General features: G+C 38.3%; 1 protein-coding gene across 4 annotated transcripts in view; it reads right to left on the bottom strand.

Moving 5' to 3' along the window:
• Window positions 1-802: 802 nt before the first annotated feature.
• The window catches only part of zfr2 (zinc finger RNA binding protein 2), a 28,056-nt gene continuing 17,024 nt past the window's right edge, over window positions 803-11,834 (bottom strand). For all 4 annotated transcript variants that reach the window (XM_074635329.1, XM_074635331.1, XM_074635330.1 and 1 more), the window contains exons 14-19: window positions 9,686-9,860; window positions 5,312-5,400; window positions 4,649-4,744; window positions 3,743-3,854; window positions 3,376-3,473; window positions 803-2,367 (exon numbers count right to left, since the gene is read on the bottom strand). In XM_074635329.1, the coding sequence (XP_074491430.1) occupies window positions 2,194-2,367; window positions 3,376-3,473; window positions 3,743-3,854; window positions 4,649-4,744; window positions 5,312-5,400; window positions 9,686-9,860 (744 nt within the window). In that variant the 3' untranslated portion in view covers window positions 803-2,193. The remainder of the gene's footprint in view (window positions 2,368-3,375; window positions 3,474-3,742; window positions 3,855-4,648; window positions 4,745-5,311; window positions 5,401-9,685; window positions 9,861-11,834) is intronic.

Raw genomic sequence — 11,834 nt, 5'->3', positions numbered from 1 at the left:
TTTTTCCCCTGCCTACCAAGTATCAGATGAACAACACTCGTACTTGTGTTGAAAATGAGATTGACACCTTTCAACCTTGCACAGATTATTTATTATATGTTTATTGTGCAACATAAAGCAGGTTTAGTTTGATCTATCTGTTAATAATTTGGATTTTTCATGGATAATTACATAAGACGCTTTATGGCACATGAGTTATTTCTGAATGTTAGTTGTACATGTTTTATAATGTGTATTATGTTTATTACCTTAATTTCCTTAACTTATGTACAATATAATTGTTGTTATGAGGTTTAAGAGCTCTGCCTCCCTCGTGTCCTTGTGTGTCTCATACACAGTGCCTTAAGAATTTTTTTTTGTAGCTGTTAGAAAAAAAAATTACTAAGAAATGGCTTAAACTAGATACCCCATCATTAGAGAACTGGTATGATGTTATTTATTAAATATTTGTAATGGAAAGAATTACTTTCTCAATGAGACTTCAAGAAAATAAATTTGAGGAAATTTGGAAGGAGTGGAAAAAGTATATTTCCCCAAAACACCCTTCTTTTGTTTAATTTTTCTTTTTTTCTAAATGTAATAATTTTGTATTATTATTATGATTTATTTTATCTTATTTCACATGAAAAGCACCCCATGTTCTATTTTTGTGTTCTATAATTTCATTGTAAAAAGTGGAAAAGTTGGTTCACTTGATATTTGTATCTAACTAAATATGTTTATGTAAATGTCTGAGTAAAACCAAATAAATGAAAAACAAAATGAAGAAACTCGTTAAAATGTACAACACAGGACACAAAAATGGCTTAAAAGTGTTTTAATATCTCCCCTTAATTTTTAGGCAGCACTACCAAGACATTCAAATAATAAAAGGACAGACGTTCACACTTTTAAACAATACAAAATAGACTTCCTTCAGAAATAAAGCCTACTTATATATGATGCTCTTGATAAATGAAAATCAAACTAAAAACGGCACAATAATAATTTCTCAAGTCCATCTTTTAAGCCAAAGAGTTGTGCAACTGTCCCTTCCCCCGTCCTACATCTTTGTGAAATTATATCATTACAATATTAACCTGACGTAACTCAAATGTTCCCCTTTCTCTGTAACACACAACATGATGCAGGCACAAAGGAAGAAAGTCAAAGGACTACTTGATCATTACAGTAGGTATTCAGTCTTATTTCTCGGATTAAAGCGTCTCTCTTCTGCTAACCATATTTCTGGAAGAAAAAAGATTACTAGGCATATTATTCAAATGATAAAATTATGGCTGCATACAGTAACATTTTCATTTCTTTAAGTGCTTCATTCCCTCAGCATGCTACAGACTGTGCAACATAAGACCTCTCTTTCCTCAGACAGATTCAGTCTCCAGTGTGACCTCAACAGAAAAACCACACATAGCAGAGCTTCCGTGTCTTTTCTCGCTAAACCTTAATGACGTATTTTCAAGGGGAAGTTATTTTAGTGTAACCTTGTTTTTAAGGTGTGATGCAACTTTTCTTTCTCAAGTTTTCATAATATGAGGAGGAAATGTTGAAACACTACTTTACTATTCTATTACTAATGTGTCATCTTAGGCACAATGAACATCACAGTACTGTATCTACGTACTGTAGATCCTGTCAGTCTTCCGTAATCTTTCTCACAGTTTCGAAACTTCTAAACTTAAATCCCCATCTTTTTTGTTTTGTTTAACACCATCATTAGTTCAGCAGTAGAGTTCAAACTCCGCTGGAAATAAAGCTTAAGGTGCTGATGATTTAACTGGAGGCTTTAACGTCATAGAAAACAACACAACTGTAGTTGACGGTGGCGGTTTAACTAGTGTAAATAAACAGGGGGAGGGATGGTCAGTAGTTAGTGTGCAATTATACTGAACTGGAATGATGCTATCAGTCATTTTCATGATTTTTACTGAGTCAATTTTCTCTGCCCACTTTAAAAAGACACTAAATCTGCGGGGGAATCACTATACGAGAGGAGGATTTGCAGTCTCAAGCTTCAGTCTCCTCCCAACACATCACTCCTCATAATTCAAGGGTAGACATGTAACATGTACAGTCAGTTATATTCATATGTGTATAGCTGCGTGTTAAGATTGTTTTCAAGATAAGAAAAATTTGAAAGTTGTGACATTCTACCAGTCTCTAAACTAGCAAACGCCTCCGCTCTGGAGGCAGAGGTCAAGCGCTCTCTGCTTCTTCCTTCTTGTCTTTTTTGCCCTCCCCCTCCCCTTCGCCCGTTTCGCTGCCGTCCCGTCGACGCTTGCGGTTGCGAGCGCTGGCCTTGGACGCCGGCAGAGACTCCATGCCCAGAACCTTGTGGATCTGACGGAAAGCAAGCAGCCGCAGAGCATGCTGGAACCAGAAAAAAAACAGGAAAGAGAAATGTAGGTTTGTAGAGTTTACGGCATCGCTTTATCATTTTAGATAATTATATTGGCATTTTATTTGATAATTGACAGTATAGAGCCACAGAGGAAACAAGAAGAGAGAGAGAGGGGTATGACATGCAACAAAGGCCTTGGTCCTCTCTCCTTTCCCCTGCAGCAGCTGTCCCTCAGATGCAGACTACCAGCTTCACTGAGGGTAACATTTTAATGGTATACTATGCAGGATTTTCCTAAAAAAACAATGTATAATCCCTCTCAATCATCACTTATGACCCACTAGAAGTGTGTGGCAGTGTCTGGATCTGCAGAGACACTGCCCGCTGCCTGGATTCTTTTATTTTATTTTTATTTTGTTGTGATCGGGATGTTTCTGGGCATCAGCCTTTGGGCACTGGGTGTGTTACGTGTAGCCCTCACACATGCGCAATCACGCATCCAAGAGGAAGTCACGAAACAGACAGTGCAGAAAAAATTTAAATATAGTAGTGAGGCGAAACACCAAGTGGACAAAACTCGTTCATAAACAAGAGTGAATCTGGGGTTGGCTTTTACTTTTGCTGCCGTATGTGATGCTGCAGATGGTACACTGGGCTGTGTTCTTGTAACCGCGTTCACCTCTGGTGTCGTTGAATCGGAACGAGGGGCCAACTTTGAATGTTGTATTTACAGACAGTAAGTGACAATTCCTACATAGTATGTAATTAAAAGTCCTCTCTTTCCTCCTGTGACCGTTAGTTGATGCGGATGTCACCAAGTATCAAACACTGTTGAAATTAAATTTGCGTATGCCGGTGGTAGTTACACAAATAACCCTCTCACCAAGATCTTTAGTTAAATCATCCTCATCTTTACCCAGAGTTTAATACTGGCTCATAGTGTCCTGTTATACTGTCACTAAAGTGAATCCAAACCTTCCAGCCAATCAGAATCTAGACTTTTCAGTGGCCATGACATGAATGATCTGTTTGGGTACCTGTGCGCTGGCAGTTATGTCCTCTCTGGCTTGAAGCATCATGCTTTCCAAAGCATCTGTTGTGTCTTTCTCACATGGGTCCATCAACCCTGGTCCATCTGAGTGAGGGGAGGAGAAACAAGTTAAACATGTAAATGTGATAATGGAAGTTACTTAATCAGAGGCAGAAAATAGTGAATCGTTCTCCTTTCAAAAGGTTCAAGTTTGACACAAGCTGTTTTTTTAGAATGAGGGGGGCACAGTAAATAAGAAAAATGTCTCAGAAATAAAAAAAATGACATGAAACAATTTTTTTTCCCCTGAAAGTTCTGTATCCTGTGAAATAATCCACTTATTCACATCTCAATAACATGTACATGTATCTGACCTGGTAGCAGGATGCCTGTGGAGATGCACTCAAGGACTCGGCGCATGGCCTCTCCAGGGCTGAGCGGGCCTGCAGCACTGCTGATCACTTTCTCCACCAGCAGCTCCATCGCCTGGAGGGAATAACACACAGAGGGAAACCTCTTGAATAAACCCTTATAGGTACTCCACTACCTGTCTTGATTCTCCATAAAACATCTGGTCACAATATTTGGTGTGAATAAGCCATCTCCTCACACAAGATACGGATACGGCATTGATTCAGCACAAATAGAGCTATGAATGTTTGTAAATATACGTTTTATGTTATTGTTCTCTCATAACCCGTGTTTCCATTCATTGGAGCAAATAAACTCGGCTACAGTGTAGTTTGGTCATTAATCTGTGCTATAGGCTGCGCAAGGCTATAATCCACCAGTAAACTGAGTACAAGAAGTAGAGGTTGTGAACCAGAAACAAAACAAGTCAGTTTGGTCATCTAACCATCTACATTACATTCAATTGGGCAAGTTTAAATTGTTTCATGTCAGCTAGTAGTGACCTTTTTTCATGCTGTCTGGAGACAAAGACAAGCATTCGCACGTAATGGGAATATCCGAGAAGACGCCGTCATGTCAGGTAAATGTCCACTACATCAGAATTTATTCGGCAAAGGCGTTTCCATAACACATTTAGCGCATCAACTCTTTTTCGACAAACAAAGCTATTGACGGACATACAAAGAGGACAGAAATTCCCCAAAAAATATTAGTTAAAATGAAACATACTACAATGCACGTGCTTGCAGAGATGAATATTTTATAAAACCTCACTAGCAGCTTCACACCACACCAAAAAAAAAGAAAATAGGTCAAAACATGACTAATAAGTCAAAACATAAGAGACTGTTATTGTTGAAGCCTCTTACCCAGCCGGGCATCTTCCCCCAGGTGGGAACCCGCTGACATAAATCTCTGAGCACTCGAATGATGATCACACAGGACTGCAGCCCGTTGGCACGAGCCTTCAGAAAGGAAGGGAAAAAACACATCAATGACAATGTCACTATAAAATATAACTGCTGACTTTAAAATTATGTATTTGAAAAACAAAAGGCAAAGCAAAAACATTTATGATTCTACTCAAAACTCAAGTAGAACTGAAGTAGAAATCCTAATAATTAGAGATCTATTAGAGACACCCTTGCTGATTTTAGAACAATTTGAAATCAGTCCTTACAAGAATTCTGTGGTCATTATTTTGTGGCTTTTCTTACAACGAAATAGGAATAATCTCGAATGCCACATTGGTGAAATAAAGTGTTTTCTGTCTTCTGTAGAACCACAGAGATGGCAGAATTCTAAGTAACGTCTGCTTACAAAATGAAAACCCCATTTGTATTGTTTTAACACAAATTCCCACTGTCTGTTTTTCATCTAAAAGGAAGTGAGATCAGTTCATTCAAATTCCCCCAATCATCTACTTCTGCAATATAGTACAATACACATTTTTAAATAAATATATCATAAATATCTCATCACAAATTATAGACCTTTTTAGGACCAGTTTGACATGCTTGTGATGTATATACCTGAAACCATTTGGCGTGACGGAGAGAAGCCAGGTATTCCAGACATTTCCTCTTATTCAGAAGATCAGTCGGTTCCTTTTCAGCTACACCTGGTGGAGATAACATGCACCAGCTCAACAGTCAAACTAATGCAAAAACCCAAATGATGACTGCAATACATAGCAAGTGTTGTTACTGTTGATGTGCAGTCGCTGATCAGGGATGAAATTCTAAAACGCTCATGTTGATCTGATATGACGGGACATTTCCTTGAGTCCTTAAATACTCTTCGATTGTTTGTTTCAGTTTGTTTTGTGTCAGAAAAATAATGAGGGGAAGATATGAGAGAAAATGAAAACACTTGACCATCAAGTAAAGACTACAGTGTTTCTATGTTTTACAGATGTATTCTTTGGAGTGGAAAGTTACAGAAACACATGCATAAAAAAGAAGGAAATCCAAGACATTCAGAGAGAAGGGTGGTGGAGTTCAATTTTTAGTTTAAGGTGACTAAACCACATAAGCCCTATTGAGTTTATAATGACTTCAAATTTGGACCCCATTATCTGCTGGAGTGCATCTTTCTCTAGAGAGACGTATTGACTTGTCAAACATACTGTAGGTGGGTGTGACTAATAAAATTAATTATGTGTTTCTGTGCTAAGGCCGTGGTACTGAGCATGCTGGTTCACTGGTGTGGCTTTACTGGATAAGTCAAAATGTCTTCTATGAGAAAGGCGCATTAAAAACTGTTTTATCATATGACGTCAAACCCGTTTCCTTATCATGACACATATTTCCTTCTTACAACACATATTTCCTTCTTACGACACATATTTCCTTCTTACTATAATAGTGCTGCAGGAATGAGTCCTAAAACACCGAAATGAGTTAGCATTTTTAGTACTTCCAGTTCCCTCGTCTCGAAGTCAGAGGGTTTTTATTTAGATGCCTGAAATAAGGTCTGTGGTTAAAACAAGCTGAAGAGATTTTAACATTTTGTTCTATGACATAAAATACATCAATAAATATCCCCACTCATGAATTTTGAAGCCTTTAAGTGTCTTAAAAAAGGCGGTTGCTATCAAGTGGCTAAATGAGACTACTAAAAACCATGACGCCGATTTGTCCGCCTTTACAGCCTCTTTGTGTATACTCGCGCTCATGCGACCGTGGTGTAGGCATTTAGATTTTTTCAATAGGTTTTGGATTATTGCAGAAAATAAGCTCTGTGGCAAACACACATTTATGATACACATTTTGTTCAGCAAGATAATCTTCACAAATGAACACCACTATGATTTTTGAAGTGCGAATGCAATCGCCAGAAGTAAAAAGCTAACGTTAGGCTATAAATGAACCACGGTCATATGAGCGCGAGACATATAAAGGCTTCAAAATTCACAAATGGGATATTTATTGAATGTATTTTATATCGTAGAACAAAACTTTAAAATAACTTCAGCTTGTGTTAACCACAGACCTTTTTTCAGGCTTCTAACTAAAAACCCACTCAAAAAACTCACTGACTTCCAGATAAGGGAACAGTTAGTGTTAACATGCCAACTCATTTCGGGGTCTTAGGACTCATTCCTGTAGCACTCTATTGAGTTCCATCTTTTGATATTTTCCCCCCACAATTTTTATTAATAAAAATAATCTATATCACGTAGAATTTGGCTTCCTACACTCCACTAAGTCCTTTTATACATGGGGATCTCTAATCGTGTAATACACTGTTGAGCTGTTCACATTAAGACTTGTACAATTTCCTTTTGATAAACTCAAACTGAGTGTTGTGGATTTCCTCTTTTTGCCTGACTGAACTGTTTCAGCAGCTGAGCTTCAGATTAAAAAAATGTATTTTCTACAGCTGTTGATCATGTAACATGGATTTTATCCCTTTGGAAATGCTCCTATTCTACATCAAATGTTTTTAATTGGCACTACTTTGCATAGATAACAATGGTTTCCATTACTCCTCTGTAATTATGTTTAAAAGGAAACTTCTCAAGTAGATAAAGGCACAAGAGCAAAGATACTTCTTTCCCTCCATATTTTAAATACAATATCAACATCAAAAGTCAAAAAAGGAAAGTGAAGTCATCTATATGGCAAAGCCCCAGATTAACTTAATTAGTAGTAATAAAAATGGGAGAATACAAAGTTATTGTTGTTTATAAAATAATGCTTGTGTCTGTGTTGGATTTAGATGTTAATGAAATAGTTTGAGGACAAATTTAAGACACATTTACAACTGTAAAGTCACCTAAAAATGACAGATATGTCCAAAACATTCAATGTAATTACTGACGACTGCGATGAGGTAATCTTTCACAAGATCAGCCTCGGGGCTTTCCACACTTCTATGTTCACTAGAACTGTAGCAACAACAAAGGTCATTAGTTGTCTTACAGGGGAAATACATAACAAAAACAAAGCCACTTTTTTGAAGTCTACACTACCATACCACTTAGAATCAAAGACCCATATTTATCATGCCTCTGAGAGAGGGCAGTTTTGATTTAGCAGCGGCTGAGCCCCTCTGATGATAGCAAACAAGAGGGGTCCTCCTCTACAAAGCTTAATAAACATGGGCAACCTGCTTCCTTTTAAAGTTTCTATTCTTAGTGGTATGTGAGCAAGTGTGGTCTTCAGATCAGCCATCGGCTTGCCTAGGTCTGCTGATACAGAAGTAGGGGCACTGATCAACAAACCCAAACAAAATTGAAAAAAAATAAAAAACAACGGCCACAGAAAACATTTCTACCATGTTTTCCAAATGGGAAAAAAAACACATTAAAATATTGACAGTTATTGGAGCAGAGGCCTGTACTACGAAGCCAATTCAACATACCCAGGGTATCTTCTCGTTATCTGGCTTAACTTACCCTAACAACCATGATCATGCTAAGCGCCCGTACGACGGTGGTTATCAGCTCGGTAAATCAATCCAGGGTTTCTCAATCTGGCTATGAGCGCGTTCACATGAAAGGGGCGGTGTTTGCAGCTTATCACCAATCACAAACACGGACAAGTCTACGGCATAATTTACAAACAAAGAGCAAACTATGATATTAAACAAATACAAAGAAGTTAAACACATAATCCGGACTGTCGGTAAAACGTTTGATTCCAAAGTTTCACACCGTTGCGGTTGTAACTGAAAGAATGAGACTAAAATATTGTCAAACACGCTAGAAGAATACACAAACATACATACTTGTAATTATATTCAGATCTATCATGCCCTAGATGGGGCAGTGATATTATAAACCTATTAATTTATGCATTCACACAGTCGACGATTTTTTGCCAGCTGTCTTATCTGCATTTGTCAGTTTAAACTGTGTTGCTTTTAGTCTGGATTATGACTTAAACTTCTCCATATTTGTGTAATGTTATTTAACGATTTGCGTACCGAGCTCTGTTTGGTCAGTAGGCGGTGCTTTTATACGAGTTGATCTCTTATCTGGAAAATAACCTGCTCCGGAGCAGGTTAGCTGTTCAGCATCAGTTACCATGGCGATCTACCCCGGTAAGAAGTGAACCACCGTCGTAGGACTGAAAACCCTGAAGGGTTAAACCTGAAGTTACCTCGCTAACCCCAAATCCTGCTTCGTAGTACAGGCCTCAGGCGGAGGAGTGTTTGCAACACAATGATCTGGGAAATTACCTTTATTGTTGATTGAGGAGGGGAAGCAATGACAATGGATTTACTAATGTCATCTTACTATTTCAATACTGATCATTGTGTGGCAATAAAATGACACTCCAACACCTCTTCATCGATAATGCCACAGTGAGATGCAGGGATGAGAGATGAGGGAATGGGAAGTCACTGGACCTCAAAATCCCCTCAGAGGTATTGTGACCAAAATGCAACAAGAAGCAAAAACGTTTCTCAAGTCTAAAAATAAGGATATTTGTAAAAAATAGTATCACAATTTGAAGCATTTCATCCCTGGGCATTATCCGATCATCATCTTCAGTCTATTGTGTCCCAAAGGTTTCATCTGAGCATGTGTTCACAAGATAAACACACACCCCAGTGGCACAGAAAGGTCGGAGAGCCCGGCTTTTGATTCCCATGTTGTGGAAAAGAAATAAAGAAATTGGGGACTAGTGTAACTGCAAAAAATGGGGGGAATGAAAAAGTGGGACAAATGAATGTGCAAGTTAATTCTTATTTTAGGGGTTAAAGAAAAAAACAACTTGAACGTGGGCTTGGTTAAAAGTCCCACCTCTCGTTTTGTGTAATTTCAGAGCTTTTCAGCCTAAAAATGTAGGCTGCTTATGGGCGGAAGGGTGAAGCAAGGGGTATATATATATAAGTGTATTACACACATCGCTTACATTTGGTCGTCTGGTACTGAAAGCTTTGGCTTCTCTAACCTTTCTCAGCCGCTTTTCCTGCTGCCTGCTTGTCCTTCTCAGAAGCAGGGTCCTCCCTCATCAGCGGCGAGGTGAGAGAAATGGTCACCTGCATTTTGGGCTCCTTGCTTGAAAATATCACGATGTTCGCCTCCTCGGGGTGAGCCTGCACCTCATACTGATCTTCAGAAAATGTCTGCCGGTTAAAAGGACACTTGGGATTACTCACTACAGAGGAGGAGGGGTGTGGGGGCGAACAATCGCCTGGTTTGGCGAGGTTACAGGGCAATACGGTTATGTTTTTAACCCTGGGTAATGCAATTGTTTTTTGTCAAGGTACTTCCCTTATTTAAACAGGGTTCGTGACATTACCATAAATAATATTTCTCAACAAAATCTTTGTAATATTTAGGAAAACAATGGGACAGTTTAATAAGAAAAAGCCCCATCTCACTCTGTAGGATTCAGGTGTCATAACCAGGCAGTGAATCTAAAGATCAGTCAAAAGCACCTTTAATGAAACACTCATTACAGCTAAGAGCAGGAGGGAGGAAGAGTGGGGAATTACAACACATCATAACTTTGTATTTGGTGACAACCCTCTGTCTTGTGGAGTTTAAACGAAAATGCCAGTAAATGTAAAAAGTCACATGAGTTTTTCTCTTTAGGCTAGAGGCAGTTCACTCATTTGAGAACATGAAGACATCTCTCCCAAAGCTAGAAACCACACAGTATTTTTTACAATGTAGTAGAATAAACAGCCTGGAAGTCCTCTAGAACTATAAATAAAACATTTAACTGCGATTATTCGCATGATTGTCCATAGTTGATCGCGATAATTTTTTTTTGTACAAAATGTACCTTAAAAAGGAAGATTTCTCAAGTATTTCATACTCTTATCAACATGGGAGTGGACAAATTAGCCTGCTTTATGCAAATGTATGTATATATTTATTATTGGAAATCAATTAATAACACAAAACAATGACAAATATTGTCCAGAAACCCTCACAGGTACTGCATTTAGCATAAAAAACAACAACAAATCATAACATGGCAAACTCAAGCCCAACAGGCAACAACAGCTGTCAGTGTGTCAGTGTGCTGACTTGACTATGACTTGCCCCAAACTGCATGTGATTATCATAAAGTGGGCATGTCTGTAAAGGGGAGACTCGTGGGTACCCATAGAACCCATTTTCATTCACATATCTTGAGGTCAGAGGTCAAGGAGGGACCCCTTTGAAAATGGCCATGACAGTTTTTCTCGACAAAATTCAGCGTAAGTTTGGAGCATTATTTAACTTCCTTCCTCGACAAGCTAATATGACATGGTTTGTATCAATGGATTCTTTGGATTCCAGTTTCATATGATGCCAATATCTTCCCTCTACCTAAAATTGAGCCCACTACACCTTATAAATCGCAAGTTGCATTAATGCCTTAAAGAGATAAGTGCCGTTAAAACAAATTTGCGTTAACGCGTTATTATCAAGTTAACTTTGACAGCCCTAATTTACACATCTCACTTTACAGAGTGGCAGTTCTGAGCCAGCAAAACATGTGTACTGTATATCTACAGAAAGCTAAAATGACAGAGTCAACTCTACATATTTTACTGTTAATCAGAATCATTAATACATGTATGGAGGACAAACTGCTGTGTTGTTTCTGGCTGTGGAGGACAGCTCTACATGTTCCCCAATGATATATGAGCTGCTATAGCATATGAGAGAAACTCTAGGGTGAAGTGATTTGGAGTGGACATTTTTTTCTGGGTTTGTATTTTAGTTGCTAACACGTGGGAGTACTGCAATTACTACGTCACAACGGTTTGTTTTATGAGTGGAAAACTTCTCGTTCCCATTCTATTTGTTACATAACTATAAAACCTTTCAGTCCCTCAGCATCCAGCTCTTGTGACACAAGTCATAAGGCAGTGGATGACAATTTCCTCTTTTTAAAGAGCATCTGACAACATGATATTTAACAAACTACTGATAAAACTGGCAAAGGAAGCTTTTTCCTGCCATTTTTGTCAGGATTTATAGTTTGTCTATATGCTCCCACACCCAGTCGATGTCATGAAATCTTATGATTATTTAACTTTAAATGTAAGAATGTCAGTGTTGTTAATTCCAAGTTCACCACAATTCTTCCCTCCCTCAAC

The sequence above is a fragment of the Sebastes fasciatus genome, chromosome 5 (genome assembly GCF_043250625.1).
Source record: "Sebastes fasciatus isolate fSebFas1 chromosome 5, fSebFas1.pri, whole genome shotgun sequence".
Classification (NCBI taxonomy): Eukaryota; Metazoa; Chordata; class Actinopteri; order Perciformes; family Sebastidae; genus Sebastes; species Sebastes fasciatus.
This window is presented reverse-complemented; position numbering and strand designations above follow the sequence as displayed.